At 35.0% G+C, this 17,415-nt stretch overlaps 2 protein-coding genes across 3 annotated transcripts; one reads left to right on the top strand and one right to left on the bottom strand.

Moving 5' to 3' along the window:
* Positions 1 to 1,008: 1,008 nt before the first annotated feature.
* LOC140805459 (uncharacterized) lies at positions 1,009 to 2,785 on the bottom strand. The gene is made up of 2 exons (XM_073161729.1): positions 1,319 to 2,785; positions 1,009 to 1,014 (listed from the first exon to the last, which is right to left on the bottom strand). Exons 1-2 carry the CDS (start codon positions 2,768 to 2,770, stop codon positions 1,009 to 1,011), a joined length of 1,458 nt encoding a protein of 485 aa, XP_073017830.1. The 5' UTR covers positions 2,771 to 2,785.
* A 5,778-nt stretch (positions 2,786 to 8,563) lies between these two features.
* LOC140805228 (pentatricopeptide repeat-containing protein At5g61800) lies at positions 8,564 to 10,353 on the top strand. Of its 2 annotated transcripts, XM_073161467.1 has the most exons (2): positions 8,676 to 8,883; positions 8,994 to 10,353. In XM_073161467.1, exons 1-2 carry the CDS (start codon positions 8,814 to 8,816, stop codon positions 10,214 to 10,216), a joined length of 1,293 nt encoding a protein of 430 aa, XP_073017568.1. In that variant the 5' UTR covers positions 8,676 to 8,813; the 3' UTR covers positions 10,217 to 10,353. The 2 variants fall into 2 exon arrangements, with proteins under 2 accessions (XP_073017567.1, XP_073017568.1); XM_073161466.1 differs by having other exon boundaries at positions 8,564 to 10,353.
* The last annotated feature ends 7,062 nt before the right edge of the window (positions 10,354 to 17,415 follow it).

Below are 17,415 nucleotides of genomic sequence, written 5' to 3'. Positions count from 1 at the left end.
GAGGATGACATGTAGTAGAAAACATCAGTTTCGTGCCAAGTTTAGCCCACAAGGTTTTCCAAAAGTAACTTAAGAATTTAACATCACGATCAGACACAATTGTCCTAGGCATACCATGCAACCTAACGACTTCCTTAAAGAACAAATCTGCAATGTTTGATGCATCATCAGTTTTGTGACAAGCAATAAAATGTGCCATTTTAGAGAATCTGTCAACAACAACAAATATTGAATCCCTCCCCTTCTTTGTCCTAGGCAACCCCAAAACAAAGTCCATAGAAATATCAACCCAAGGTTCACTAGGGACGGGAAGTGGTGTATACAAGCCATGTGGTTGTGTTCTAGACTTAGCTTGTCTACAAGTAATGCATTTTTCACAAACACGTTCAACATCACGTTTCATATGTGGCCAATAAAAATGCTCATGCAAACAACTCAAAGTTTTAGCCACACCAAAATGCCCCATTAAACCTCCACCATGTGCCTCCCTCACAAGTAATTCACGAATTGATGACTTAGGAATGCACAATCTATCTTCTCTAAATAAAAACCTATTATGCAAATAAAATTTATCATGTGGACCATGCATACATGTTTCAAATATCTCCTTAAAATCCTCATCCAACAAATACAACTCTTTCATATGTTCAAATCCCAAGATTTTCGAATCCAAGGTAGAGATTAATACGTACCTCCGTGATAGTGCGTCAGCCACTACATTATCCTTACCTTGTTTGTATTTGATTATGTAGGGAAATGTACCTATGAATGCCACCCATTTAGCATGCCGCTTATTCAACTTCTGTTGTCCCTTAAGGTGCTTAAGAGACTCATGATCCGTGTGAATCACAAACTCTTTAGGTCTCAAGTAGTGTTGCCACACCTCCAAGGTCCTCACAAGCGCGTACAACTCCTTGTCATACGTTGGATAGTTCAGTGCTGCTCCATTGAGCTTCTCACTAAAGTATGCCACCGGCCGTCCTCCTTGCATCAAAACACCACCAATTCCTACACCTGAAGCATCACATTCAATTTCAAAAGTATTAGAAAAATCAGGCAAAACAAGTAAAGGCGCATTTATTAATTTTTGTTTAATAATATTAAAAGACTTCTCTTGCTCCTCGCCCCAATGGAATGGAACGTGCTTCTTAATCACCGCGGTCATCGGTGCCGCCAATGTGCTAAAATCTTTTACAAACCTCCTATAGAAGCTTGCAAGACCATGAAAGCTTCGAACTTGACTAACATTAGCAGGTGTTGGCCAATCTCGAATAGCACTTACCTTGTCGTCATCCACTTGTATCCCCTGTGAACTTACCACAAAACCTAGAAAAACAAGCTTGCTTGTACAAAAATCACATTTCTTAAGATTAGCATATAAATGTTCATCCCTAAGTGTCATCAGTACAAGTCTCAAATGCTCAACATGCTCTTCTAAATCTTTTCTATACACAAGAATATCATCAAAATAAACCACAACAAATTTTCCTATGTAAGCACGCAAAACATGATTCATCAACCTCATAAAGGTACTAGGAGCATTAGTTAAGCCAAAAGGCATGACCATCCACTCATATAACCCATACTTGGTTTTAAATGCCGTTTTCCACTCATCACCTTCCCTCATTCTAATTTGATGATAACCACTTTTCAAATCAATCTTACTAAAAATACATGCACCATGCAACTCATCTAACATATCATCTAGTCTAGGTATGGGATGCCTATACTTGATGGTTATGTTATTAATTGCCCTACAATCCACGCACATACGCCATGAACCATCTTTCTTAGGAACTAGTAAAACAGGTACAGCACAAGGAGACATGGACTCACGCACAAAACCCCTATCTAACAACTCACTTACCTGTAGTTGTAGCTCCTTAGTCTCCTCCGGATTGCTTCTGTAAGCTGGACGATTTGGCAATACACTTCCGGGTACCAAATCAATTTGGTGCTCAATCCCCCTCAATGGTGGTAATCCTTGAGGTAGCTCCTCCGGAAATACATCTTCAAATTCCTGCAAAAGTGAAATTACAATGCTCGGAAGGGACCCGGCTATATCACTTGTGTTAAGGAGGATCTCCTTATAAACAATCAACACAAGTGGTTCATGTGTGTGCATCAATTGCTTCAACTCACTCTTTTGGGCCATATATGTTTTCTTTTTGGCCTCTTTCCTCTCATTTTCTTTTTCCTCATTTTTCTTTTGTATGGCTATCTCAATTTTTTTATCACTTTTGTTTTTAGCCATTTCATTTTTCTTTTCAAAGGCCATCTCACTTTTTAATTCACTCTTTCTTTCGGCCTCATCTCTTTTCTTCTTTTTCAATTGGTCCTCCAACACTTGCTTTGGGGACAAAGGAAGTAAAACAATGGGTTCTTTCTTGAGTACAAAAGAATATTTATTTCTAAACCCATCATGTGTCACTTGCCTATCATATTGCCATGGTCTCCCTAACAAAATATGACAAGCATGCATTGGCACCACATCACACAACACCTCATCAATATACTTCCCAATCGAAAACGCAACCAAAACTTGTTTGTTCACCTTCACTTCGGCACAGTCATTCAACCATTGTAGCCTATATGGTTGGGGATGTTTCAAAGTAGGCAAGCTCAATTTTTCAACCATCTCAAGACTAGCAACATTGGTACAACTTCCTCCATCTATAATAAGATTGCAAACCTTGCCATTGACAAAACACCTAGTATGGAATAAGTTTTCCCTTTGGTTAGTTTCTTCTTCCTTGACTTGGGTACTCATTATACGCCTAGTCACTAACGCTTCTCCCACAACTGCCTCATATCCCTCATCAGGATCCTCTAATTCAGGCATCTCATCTTCATCCTCTCCATCATCTCCCTCACTATGAGATTCATACTCCCCATAATTATTCAACACCATCACCCTTTTATTGGGACATTGACTAGCAATATGTCCAACTCCTTGACACCTAAAACATTTAATATCTCTAGAACGATTAATAGGAGTTTCAGGTTTACCTTGCACTCCTTGCTTAGGCGCCTCCTGTTTAATGTCAACTTTGGGCTTGACCACTGCTTTGCTTTCTTCACGTTTAACAACGTTGGAACGCCAAGGTGTTGATGTATTCCCAGTTTGTGTGGTACGACCAACTCCTCTCCTCTTGAGTTGTTGCTCCACTTTAATCGCCATCTGCACCATTTCATCTAGATCCAAGTAATGTCTAAGCTCCACTTGGTCTTGAATTTCCCTGTTCAAACCACACAGAAAACGAGCCATAGTAGCCTCACTATCCTCCTCAATGTTTGCTCTAATCATGACTACTTCCAACTCTTTATAGTAGTCCTCAACACTCTTCACACCTTGTCTCAAAGTTTGTAACTTCTTAAACACTTCTCTATAGTAGTGATTTGGTACAAACCTTTTCCTCATTATGCTTTTCATCTCCGCCCAAGTTTCTATAGGCCTCTCATTGCATCTCCTCTTAGTGGTCACTAATTGATCCCACCAAATAAGTGCATAATCAACAAATTCAACCACGGCCAACCTAACCTTCTTTTGTTCGGAATAATGGTGACAATCAAACACAAATTCAACTCGCTTTTCCCATTCTAAATAAGCCTCTGGATCCGACTTACCATTGAACGACGGAATTTTCATCTTAATGCTACCTATGTTATTATCTTCCTTATTCTCATCATCGTACCTCCCACGTAAGGCTTCTCTTCTTCCCCTACCAAATCCTCTACCTCTTCCGCTTCTACCCCAATTCTCGTTTTGACTCTCCTCTTCTCCTTCCAACTCATAATCATCCTCTTCTTCATCCACTCTACCCAAACCTTTAGGCTTAGATTTATTTTCACTCGTACTAACTTCAAGCCTATCCAATCTCTCATATAAAGGATCCAACTCAACCCTCAACATTCTACTAAAATGCCCAAATAACGCCTCCATTTGAACCTTAGACAACCCCTGGTTCGAACTCTCTCCTACTTCCTTCTCCATTTTAATTTCAGATTTTATACCTGCAATAAAACGTTAGTAGAAATAAAAGATTTTCCTCACCCAAATTCTCACGATCACTCCAAAGAAATAGCTCTCGCACTCAAATGATTTTTCCACTCAAATTTGATTTTTCTCTCAAAGGTGTGCTCAATCTTTGTATTTTTTTTTTATCAAACAAAAAGATTCACTTCGTGGACACTCGCAACTGTCTCACTTGGACTGCACAATAACAAGAACGATGATACACAAATTTTCGAAAATTCTAGATTCAAGAATGACAAAGGATGATAGAAAATAACACAGATCTTAAGGCAGAACAAAGGATAACACAAATCTGGACACAGAAACGAAAGGATAACACAGATTTGATACAGATCGAATTTTTGTTTTTGTTTTTGATAGATATGACAATAGAAACAACAATATAACACAGATCTGAAACAGAACAATAATTTTTTTTTTAAACAGATCTGAACACCAAAAAAAAAAAAAAAAAAAAAAGGATAACTTACTTGAATCAATGAGCCTAAGCTCTGATACCAAATGATACGAATCCTCGTACGAATGAAAGGCAAGCACGAATATAGAAATCGCACCCTCAACTCAATATCAAACAAGGATCGATTTGTTGTCCCGATCTTTTGAAACAAGTAAAGATTTGTGATATTCACCTCTAAGATATTAAATCTTAGCAACAAATATCAACGATGATAACAATTGAATCTCGAACGAACCTTCAAAGAACTTGTTTTGACAATCCGTGCGAAGAACAATCGACAAACGCCACAAAGATGAAATCTTTGATAAGTTTGATTTTGATAAACACAAAGCACAAAAGCCTTGCAAGATTGAGAGAACTCAATGCAATTTTATATATCTTCAATGATTAATTTCGTTCAAGTCTAATACATCAATTATATAAGCAATAAAATACAAGAAAAGTAGTGTGAAAAGCTTAAATGAGATAATTAGAAACTTTGACACGGAAGTGCACTAAAGGACCGCGGGTGCGCTGTTGAAAGACCGCGGGTGCGGTCAGGCTTCGAAAAAAAAAAAAAAAAAAAAAAAAAAAAAAAAAAAAAAAATTTTTTTTTTTTTTTTTTTACAAGACCGCGGGTGCGGTCCTTGTAGGAGCGCGGGTGCACTCTTGCACCGCGGGTGCGGTTCATGTTAGACCGCGGGTGCGGTATTGCTTCGGGGATTTTCTTCACTTTGATCATTATGGAACGCGGGTGCAATGTATAACATAGCGCGGGTGCAGTCCTGCTGCGGCAATTGACCTTGAATTAAATTCCAAAGACCTCCAATATCATTCCCATGATTCCCAACCTCCTCTAATTTAGACATCCAACTTGTAGGACTTCCTTGATAGCTCATCATGAGTCCTTGAAGTGCATCTTTAAACTTCTTGCTTCGTCCCCTCGTTATAGGTCCTTCGGGCAACTCCAACGACTCCCATGCTTTCTTTGGTGCTTGATCAACCACGTTTGCATCAAATGTCCTTGTGTTTTAAGTGTTAATATATTTTTAAATTTGATTATATAGTCTATCAGCGCTTGATCTATCCAAAGTCCAAATTCGACAAAAATTTGGATCGACCAAACAATGGTCGACCATTACTTTGTTCAAAGACCAAAGCCATGGTCGATCAAGACCAAAGCTACAATGGTCGACCATTGCTTTTGAATTGATCGACCGAAACAATCGACCATTATTTGGTCGTCCATTGCTTTTGAATTGGTCGACCAAAACAATAGTAATGGCATGTTGGGTTGATCGGCGACGGTTTTTTAAAATTTGTCGCTATTGGCGACGGTTTTAAAAACACCGTCGCCAATAGCGACGGATTTGAAAAAACCGTCGCCGATCTTTGCAACGGTTGTTTAGACACCATCGCGACATATATGCGACGGTTTAGTAGACCGTCGCTAAATTAGCGACCGTTTTAGTAAAACCGTCGCTAATTTGAAAATTCGATCTCATTTTTCCGCAGGAAATCGGCGACCGTTTGCATTAACCGTCGCTAATTGGGCTCTTGGTCGACCCAAACAAGACTTGATCGACCAAGCTTTGATCTACCCAAAATAAGTAGATCAAAGTTTGGTCGACCAAAATTTTTGTTTGGCAGCTTAGATTCATCCAGTGTTTGTTTTTATATGGTGATTTTGGGTCGACCAGGTTATTTCTGGGTCGACCTTGTTGATATTTGAGTCGATCATGATGATCTCTGGGTCGACCCATTTTGATTTTGGGTTAATCAATGTTACTTTTGGATCGACCATTTTTCTAACATATGAATCCATATATTTGACAAATATGACCGATAATTACTTAATTTTGACTGATAATTACACATTTTTGACCAATGTTGCATTTTTTAACATATGAATTACATAATTTCACAAGTATATGTTCTATAATGTTACATGTTATGACATATGAGTCACAATTTCACAACTATGTTATATGTGTTTTGACATATGAGCCATAATTTCACAATTATGTGATATGTTTTAACATATGAATCACAATTTCATAACTGTGTTACATATTTTAACATATAAATCACAGTTTCACGATTATGTCATATGTTTTATCATACGAATCATAATTTCACAAATTTCACAATTATGTTACATGTTTTAATATATGAATCACAATTTCACAACTATGTTACATGTTTTAAAATATGAATCATAATTTCACAATTATGTTATATGTTTTAACATAATTTCACAATTATGTTATATCTTTTTTAACTTATGAATCACAATTTCACAACTATGTTACATGTTTTTACATATAAATCATGATTTCACAATGATGTTATATGTTTTTTAACATATGAATCATAATTACACAATTTTGACCAATGTTGCTCGACAATCGTAGATGTTTAATCCATTAATTGATTAATATATGAATCACATAACTTCACATGTATGTTTTATAATGTTACATGTTTTGACATATGATCACAATTTCACAAGTATGTTACATATTTTAACATATCAATCACAATTATGTTACATGTTTGAATATATAAATCACAATTACATAATCAAATGTATAGTATGTTCTATAATGTTATATATTTTAACTTATTATGTTACATGTTTCGACATATAAATCACAATTTCACAACTATGTTACATGTTTTAACATATGAATCACAATTTCAATTGAATTACATGTTTTAACATAAAAATCACAATTATATGTTATAACCATTTCAATTGAATTACATGTTTTAACATATGAATCACAATTATGTTACATGTTTGAATATATGAATCACAATTACATAATCACAAGTATAGTATGTTAAATAACGTTATATGTTTTAACTTATTATGTTACATGTTTTGACATATAAATCACAATTTCACAACTATGTTATATGTTTTCACATATTTATCACAATTTCAATTGAATTACATGTTTTAACATAAAAATCACAATTACATGTTTTAACATATGAATCACAATTATGTTACATGTTTGAATATATGAATCATAATTACATAATCACAAGTATAGTATGTTCTATAATGTTATATGTTTTAGCTTATTATGTTACATGTTTTGACATATAAATCACAATTTCACATCTATGTTACATGTTTTAACATAAAAATCACAATTATATGTTATCACAATTTCCATTGAATTACATGTTTTAACGTAAAAATCACAATTACATGTTTTAACATATGAATCACAATTATGTTACATGTTTGAATATATAAATCACAATTACATAATCACAAGTATAATATGTTCTATAATGTTATACGTTTTAACTTATTATGTTAAATGTTTTAACACATGAATTACAATTTCAATTGAATTACATGTTTTAACATAAAAATCACAATTATATGTTATCACAATTTCAATTGAATTATATGTTTTAACATAAAAATCACGATTTCAATTTCAACATTTTGGGTCGACGAAGTAACATAGATAGTATACACATATTTGCGACGGTTATGAGTTAACCGTCGCTAAGAAGCGACGGTTTAAACCTGTCGCTGAATGCGACGGTTACAAAACCGTCGCCGATCTGTATTTAGCGACGGTTGTATTAGAACCGTCGCAAATATTACGAATCTTTTTGGTCCACACCGAAAAATTTCTTCTTGGTCGACCAAATTTTTTCTTCTTGGTCGACCGAGAAAATATTTGGTCGACCAATTTCACCAAATTGGTCCACGAAAACTTTCTTCTAGGTCGGCCGAGAAAAAAATTTGGTCGACCAATTTTCTTCTTGGTCGACCGAGAAAATATTTGGTCCACCAATTTTTTTGGGTGAAAGAGTAAGTAGGCGGAGAAGAAAGAGAAAAGAATAATTAATTTATTAAGTTAAAAATTTAATTAAGGTTTAATTTTATAATCAAGAGTCAACTCCTTCTTTTTAAAAAAAAAAAAGTCAGAGTCTTTCTTTTTTAAAAACTTTATCTCTCAGTCTAATTTTTTTAATTGTCCCATGTATATTTTGTAAAAAAAATCTTCTTTTTTTTTTTAAACGTAAAAAAAATCTTCTTCAAAACTTGAACTAGTGAACACAAGACACTTTCAAAACTGAATCCCAACAACACCAAGGCAATGCCAATAAAATGCATACAAACAACGAATCTCACAAATACCTTACAAAATCACTGCAAAACCATTGTCCAAATTCATCAAGTTCATGCACAGGCAATTACCAGAGGGCTTTTCTCCCTGCACCCGATTCCTCTTCTCACAAAAATTCTTAGACTTCTTACGTTCTTACCAACCCAATCGCAAACCATGAAGATTTCATACTCCAATAATGGATACGCCGCCAGGGTTTTCGATCTTATTCCCTATCCATCAACTTTTAACTACAATTGCATCATCAGGTCGTGTACTTTCTTGTCCTCCTCTTCTTGTAATGCTTTGTTTTTTTTCAAAAAAATGCGCCGAGAATCGATCTCACCTGATTTTCACACCTTCCCTTTTGTTCTTAAAGCTTGCGGGTTGTTTGAGAGGGTGATGATTCTACTCGGTGAGACCCTTCATTCAGAGTTGCTGAAATTTGGGTTCTTTGCTGATGTTTTTGTTCGTAATTCGTTGGCTTGTACTTACCTTAGATTTGGTGATGTTGGTTGTGCCCATAAGGTGTTTGAGGAGAGTATGTTTAGAGATGTGGTGACTTATAATGTGATGATTAATGGGTTTGTAAAGGCGGGTGAGATTGAGAAGGCGAGGATGGTGTTCGATCAAATGCCTGATAGAGACTCGGTTTCTTGGGGAACCCTTCTGGCGGGGTACGCGAAATTAGGTTATTGTGTAGAGGCAATAGATTTGTTTGATAAAATGGTTGATTTGAGGGTCAATTATGACAATGTAACTCTGGTTTCAGTACTTTCGGCTTGTGCACAGGTCGGGGAGCTGACAAAAGGGAAGAAAATACATGATCAAATTGAGAGAGGTGGGATTAGATTAGATTCGTATCTGGGCACTGGATTGGTTGACATGTATGCAAAATGTGGTTCTATCGAGTTTGCTATTGACGTCTTTGATTCCTGTCTTGTAAAGAACGTATCTTTATGGAATGCTATGCTTTTTGGGCTGGCTATGCATGGAAATGGCAAAGTGTTGCTTCAGCACTTTTCAAGAATGGTAAAAGATGGCATTAGACCCGATGGAGTGACTATTTTAGGGGTTCTTGTGGGCTGCAGCCACTCGGGGCTTATAAATGAGGCTAAGGTGATCTTTCGAGAAATGGAGAGTGTTTACAATGTTCCACGAGAATTGAAGCATTATGGATGCATGGCAGATTTGCTTGGACGTGCAGGGTTAATCAAGGAAGCCCTGGAGTTGATACAGGCGATGCCAATGGGTGGAGATGTGTTTGTTTGGGGAGGATTGCTTGGAGGATGTAAAATACATGGGAATTTCGAGGTGGCGGAGGAGGCTGCCAACCGTGTAATGGAGGTAAAGCCAGGAGATGGTGGGGTGTACTCGATTTTGGCTCATATGTACGCGAATGCGGAGAGATGGGAGGAGTTGACGAATGTACGAAGATTGAGGGATAGTAGATGGGGGATCAAGAAAAGTGCTGGATGTAGTTTGATTGAATTGGATGGGATTAAGCATGAGTTCGTCTCTGGTGATAGTTTGCATCTTCGCACAGATGAGATATACTTTGTTTTGAATGGATTGGAGGTTCAACAATACGAAGCTTTTTAAGCTTTATAATTTGTAAATTAATTGGTTTGGCAGGTGAAATATATACATTAAAGATATAAACCGTAAGGCTATGTTTGGTTTGTAGGATAAGATAACTAATTGGATTGATTACAAAAGTCAAGGTAAAGATATAAAATGTGTTGTGATAAATTATGTTTTGTTTGGTAAGATTTTTATTGTGTATGTTAAATTTTACATTTTTCGTTGTTGAGACAAAAATACCCTAAACTAGCAAAACAAAAGGATTACTTTTCAATCAAGTAAGGTTTTTTTAAAACAGGCTTCTTGATTAATTGGGCTCATAAAAAATGAGACAAACGTAGGATTAACAATCTACACTTTGTTTATCACCCATATCAAACATAACCTAAGTTTATAAAGTTAACTTTACTTAAAATTTACGCGCTCACACATTTAAAAATTAATGTTTATGAACTTAATTGTACTTTATTTTACCAATAAAAATATGAAAGACATAAATCAATGTATGAATTTTAAAAAAAATTAATCTTTTTAAATCTTAGTTTTGATCTATTTTTTATAAATCATTTTTAGGGTAATGTTAATCTTGAGACTGATGCTAATGAATTTACAATCGATTTAATAATACAAAATTTATTATTATAATAATAATAATGTATATTATGGTATTTTTCTATTGTTGTTTCATATTATCAAAAAGTTAGTGCTAATGTTAATCTGTCTAATAGATTTTGCGATTAATGATATTAGAAAATATCTGATATATAAAACAATTTAAAATATCAATAATGTAGTTTAAATAAGGGAAAATTTTAATAAATAGGAGTGTCAAAATCTTACACGACCCACCAATCCGACACGATTCAACCCGAAAGAAAATCAGGTTTAGGGTCTTCAGGTTTGGATCAGATCTGATTTGACCTGATAACTGACCCAAAAAAATGACCATATTAGGTCCGAGTTGACCCGGAAATTTAAATTTTTTAAAAATATAAATAATAAATATCGCTTATATTTTTATATATTATATGTCTAAAAAATATTTATTGTATATTTATATCATAAATATTCATAATTTAATATTTATTCTGAACATTTTTTTATTTATTAAACAATTGTTTATTTGATTTAGTAAATATATTTTATTTTTCTACAATTAGGCTTTCGAATTTCAATTATATAGATAAGTGAGATTTTGTTATTATGTTTTTAAATTAATATTTTAAAAAAATTCAAAAACGAGTTAATCGGGTTGATTCATGTTCGAATTGAGAGTTTTCGGGTTGGCTCGGGTTCGGGTTGAACAATTTTTAAACAGTATTATTGTTTAACCCGACCCAACCCACCCGAATTGACACCCTTAAAATAAATGCATAAACCTTAGTTTCATTTAGGTTTTGCACAAGGTTTCGAACCTATATATCTTGATTAAATTTTTATTTTATTTTTAATGATCCATCATGCTTTTGTAAAATTAATTGAACAGTTTACCTCTTTGCCTGGAGTGTCGTCGGTTGTTTCGTACCCCGAGGAAATTGATTTTTGTGGAGTCTCTCACCATTTAGTCTTGTCTCTGCAAGATACTTTCGGTCCGTTCTATGTCGAAATCTTTTACCGAATTCTGGTTCCTTTTTGTTCGGGAATTCAGTGCAAATGCTTTCTAACCATCTTCCTACATGAGCCATGATACAAAATATTCGGCGAGTTTCTACGCTACCCTCCAGCTTGCTATTCCACAAAAGATTTATTTTCTTTTAAAATAGGTCTTCTACAATATTTTTTTCCCGTCATATTGTTTAACAGAAAATATCCATTTACTGAATTCTGATAAAACTTAAATGTAAACTTGAATTTACCCATCTCGGTTAGATGCACCCAAAACATTTAGAATATCTCATATGGACAAATAATCAGTGTTTGTCCATGTCTTATGTAATGCTTCCTATATCTATTTTGGTAATCTTGAAATTTCGGGGAAGCTAGGTGATGTAGTATAAACAGAGACAAGAGCCTCAATTCATACCATGCCTTGACTTCATTAGGTTATGAATTTCATTTATTCCATATCATGTGATATTTTCTTCCTACATCAACCTTGATTGTTGCAAGGTTGATGTCTATTCTTGTTTTTAATTTATCGTAGTTCTGTTGATATACCTGAAATGGAGAAACTGCAGATTTATTAGTGTCAGCTTTAGATTTACCCTTGTCTGTATGAGGTCTAAGGTCGATCTTTCCCTCTTCAATCTCTGAGGTGAACAGTTGACTTGAAAACTCGAGATATGGTTCTTGAGTATCAATTTGGTTTTGGCCGACTCATCTAGAGATGATCTCAACTAAAAAATTGTGCTAATCACCTGCTACAAGTATAAAGTCTTTTAGTTGAAAACTCTTCATTTTGGAAACCAGTGTCTTCTTAATGCATTGGAGGACAGGTCTTTGCATTATAGACTATAACTAAGTATAAACATGTATACAACCTGTAATTAAATTAGAGACCATTCTTTTATCGGCTTGTTATAGCCTACCACAATTTCTGTATTTAGGGAAAGCTTGCTACATTCGTTTTGAAGCATTTCAAGGTGTTCATTCAAATGCCTATTCATTTATACGATAACATCGATATCCCTGCTGTCTATCTCTTGTTAAGAAATCTACAAGAATTTTATCATGAGATTTAATTATCTCAATATTAAAAATATAATTTTGACATAAATTTTTCTACCCTAATAAATTTAATATTCTCGGGTTTCGATTCTATTATATTTTTCAAGAAATATTTTACCTATGTGTTATCGACCTTTAAGGTAAATTTCTTTGCTAGTAAAAATAATGATCATTTTTCAAAATCTCTTTTTACTGCATAAAATTCATTTTCATTGATATGTCATCGTATGAATTCTACTTTTGAGAATAGATCACTACAATACCTGCATGGTTGTTCTCTTTCTGTTGTGAGCTTTGTAAAACCGTTGCTTACCAATGATTATTGTCATCGGTGTATAATACCAGATAACCTTCATCTTGAAGAATAGTCATTTTTGGAAGATTTTTTACAAATTTCTTTTAGTTCGCTTAGTTCTTTTACATGTTGTTCTATCCATATAAATTTTGCATCTTTTTCAATAATGGACTAAAGACTTTTATGTGTTTTGTTATGTTCTTAATAAACATCCTGGTTAAATTAACGACCCCTAAGAAACTTTGTAGTTGTTTTTGTGGGGACTCGGACGCTAATCATATTCTTAATCGTCATTGAGACTAAATCAATTATAATAATCAGGGTCTAATTTTTTTTTTTAAAATGCGGAAGGTAATGGAATCAAACTCCTATACATCTCAGTATAAAAGTATAAATCTGATAAAATATACAATCATACATACTCAGGTTCAACAACTACTATCAAGTGTTTAAACCCTAGCTCTAGTCCAAATCCGGTATCACCACTCTAATCTCGGTCTGTCTTCACCTCTGTGACCCTGTACCTGTCCCACTTGTTGTCATGCACACATACAAACAAGACAACAGCCGGATAACTCCGGTGAGATATAAATATCCCATTATAAACAATGTATTAAATGCAATCATATAAAACATATATAAAAGCATAAACAAACATCAAAACATGTATCTAGTCTGACTACATGAATCAATGACTCGTGATCTACTCTTATCTTATCTCAAATCTAGGGATCCCAATCTAATTTAGACTTTGGTATGCTGTATCGAGTGTTTGAGATAGACGTCGATCTACATCTAAGGATCTTCGATACACCGTAAGTCTAGAGTCTTATCGGTTCTGAGAAAGACTCGGCGGTTCTGCCCTAGCTAGGCTGATTTGCCCTAGACTCGGACTCTGACTTTGTTCTAAGTCAATAAATTAACATATCAATCTGATAATCTGCAAATATCAATGCAATATCAATCTGATAATCTGCAAATATCAATGCAATAAAATAAAGTATGTGATTTAGGGAAACTCAAGTCAAACTAACTCGAGTTGTGCAATCCCGAATCAACATTTATTTATACCTTTCTTTTTGTCGCTCTGATACAATCAAAGTCTTGATTCAAAGTCTGTCACTGTTCAATCTGGCAATGATAATACCAAATATTCTGTATCAATATTCTAATCAAATCACAACGTCTCTGTTTTATCAAATTCTGACAGTATAACAGTACAATCTTGCGATACTGATAATACTATATCAGTCTATATCAATTCCAAACATTTACAATCAACCACCATACAAATCTGATATCAATTCTAGTCAATTTCCTTCTGAAATTCATAACAATTCCATATTCATTCCTTTTCTTAATCTGACTTCGATTCTATGTTGTTTAACATGCCAAGAACCACATATATGACGTGTATTCAATTCTAACAACATCATAATTTCCAAACATGTCAAAACGTAGTAAAACTTACGTCCAGTTATAGCCCGCGTTGATAGGAACACAGTACCGAAGTCGGATTTAAATTTGGACGGACGGATTGAAATATAAAGGCGTAAGGATTTCCGGAGGAAATTCTCGAGCTTCTTTCTTTTTGATTTCTACTGAATTCTGATGAAATGCACCTTATATACATCCCATTGCATGTACGGCGACGTGGCATATTTTTCTTACATTTCGGTCGGCGCTCGAGCGGTGCCAAACTACCGCTCGAGCGCGGCATCCTCTGTCCAGAAATTGCAAGTCGCACCCTTGGCGCTCGGGCGGTCAAAAACTACCGCCCGGGCGCCAACTCTTCTGCCCGCAACGTAAATTTGATGAACACTGGCGCTCGGGCGGTGAAAAACTACCGCTCGGGCGCCAGACTCTCTGTCCCCAAGTTATGCCATTCGTATACTTGGCTCAATTTGGTCTCGTAATAGCCCATCTATAATTATATCAATTTAACTTCAAAAATCTTTGATTAACATGATATAAGATCTAGGGCATTACAGTTTTTATCTTTTAGTTTAATTGGAAAATTATGTACTTTTTCTAATATGTGTTCTTGTAAAATTATTCGATTTCTATTTCGAGTAATTCAATATTTCTTGTAGCAATTCCTGCTTTCTTTACAGATTGTTAGAGTAGGTGCACGTCGAGCCAAATGTTGGCCGAGTGTTCACAATGAAACTCTATGTATAAACAGTCTTTATTTTAATAATATTTGAAATTATTATTTTTGCACATCTTTATCTGTATACCCATGCTAGTTGCATAGATAAAGCCCTTGAATATACAAATAGTATAAATAATATGAGATGCGCATATGATGAGTATCATGAAACTCATATTTGGAATGCTATATATTCTAAACAGTTCCTAGTCGATTCAGCCGCCGCTAAGAAGGATATAGGCCGCTCGAGTTCGAGACTAGTATCTGCGATGTGAGTACCATGTTTCATTGGTAGGGGACATTGTGATGTCCGAACATGCAGATAGGTGCTCCTTGTAGAGTGCACTGAACAACCCTCTATAAAGGACTTTCCAAGTGGTTCTCACTTATCGAGTGGAAAAGTCCTAGTTTATGGTTGTACACCATTAGTCCTTATGACCCGGGACAACATTGAGACTCCATGTGCTAGAATTACACTTTGACTTGTTTACCGACTTTCATGGGGTCATCAAGTGGCAAGGTTGGGTGTTCTGTTGAAATATATAGGAGTCGATGCATTGTAGTCGGGGATTCACCGCTTACCTTCGGGTATGGATATCCTATGTGTTCTCATGTATATGTAGGTTGAAATCTCTCATCAGAGTATGGTGGTAATTATGAAAGGGGTTTCATAGATTACACCATCGATGCAACTACAACATGACACATAGTATCGATTCATTGACAACTCTCGATAAACCAATGGTTGTCAAATCGGTCGGGATATATGAGTCGAAGAGACCGTACTGTACGCTAACTATAATAGAATGGTTCTTGCAGGCATTATCATTTGATACCTAGGGAATCATGTAAGCGATGCTGCTAGGCGTTTAACATGATTGGTTGGGTACTATCAGACTTGAGTTCTGACGTTCTTGTTATCAAGGAGTTGATAAGTAAGAATAGAGCAATTGGGGTATGGTTATGCTCGTATAAGGACATGTTTAGTCCGAATCACATGGAGATGTGAACTCACGGCTAGTTGTATCAATAAACCATTGAGGGCCACACAAGTACTAGTTTTCTAGATCCCGTTGAGAAGTAAAATAGTTCAATGTGTTGAACGGCTTATAAAGGAGTTTATAAGCGTAAGGAAATATAGAAGTATGACTTCTATGAGGGAAATGTAACTTTTAATTTGTGGAAGTGTTCCTAAATTAAAAGTTGGCCAAATAAATAATGTATTTGAAAATTGTGATTTACATAAACATTATTATGGACTAAATTAAATTGATTCAAGTGTTGAATTAATTAAACATTAGTGGGCCTAGTAGAGTCCAAATAATTAAATTAATTCAAGTGTTGAATTAATTAAATCATATTGGGTCTTGTAGAGCCCAATAGTAAAATAATTATTCAACTAGTGACTTGAGTAAATTCAAGTAATGTTTAGTTAGTCTCAAATTTGTTTGAGATAATTAAATTAAGTCCATGTATTTTTAATTGTTAAAAATCAAATAAAAATGCATGCATGAGAGGTGAAGAGTTGAGAGACAACTTTTTGTTTAACCAAGGCATGTCATGCTAAAGTTGGACACTACTTTTTCACACACTAAGACAAGTCTTCCACTCTCCCATTACACTCTCTATGGCCGAAATTTCCTTTAGCATTATTCTCCCATTTTTCTTCTTCAATTGTTGAGGAAAGAAAGCACTTCTCTTTGAAAAATCCTTTTATTTTTCTAGTGCAAAATTAGAGGGGTTCTAGCTAGTTGGTGGCTGGGCCTAATTTTGGAGCAAGGAGAGCTTGAAGATTGTCTTGCCATCAAGAGCTTAGTTGTATATCAACTAAGTTGGAGCCATCATCAACCTCAAGAGGTTGATAGGTATAATTTCTTAACACCCTATGTATGATATATTGTGTTTTTGTATTTGCTACATACTAGTACATGTGGTGTTCAAATTTTTACTTAAAATTTTTGGTTTTCTTACCTTTCAAAGTTTTTGAACTTCCGTTGCGCATTTGACCATCCTATAATCGATCCCTTTCAAGTGGTATCATGAGCTAAGGGTACTAGTTTTTGTAGCATATACATGACATATATTGAGGTCGATTTCTAACCG

Source organism: Primulina eburnea, chromosome 11 (assembly GCF_022965805.1).
Source record: "Primulina eburnea isolate SZY01 chromosome 11, ASM2296580v1, whole genome shotgun sequence".
NCBI lineage: Eukaryota > Viridiplantae > Streptophyta > Magnoliopsida > Lamiales > Gesneriaceae > Primulina > Primulina eburnea.
The sequence above is the reverse complement of the archived record's forward strand: the minus strand, read 5'-3'. Positions and strand labels throughout refer to the sequence as shown.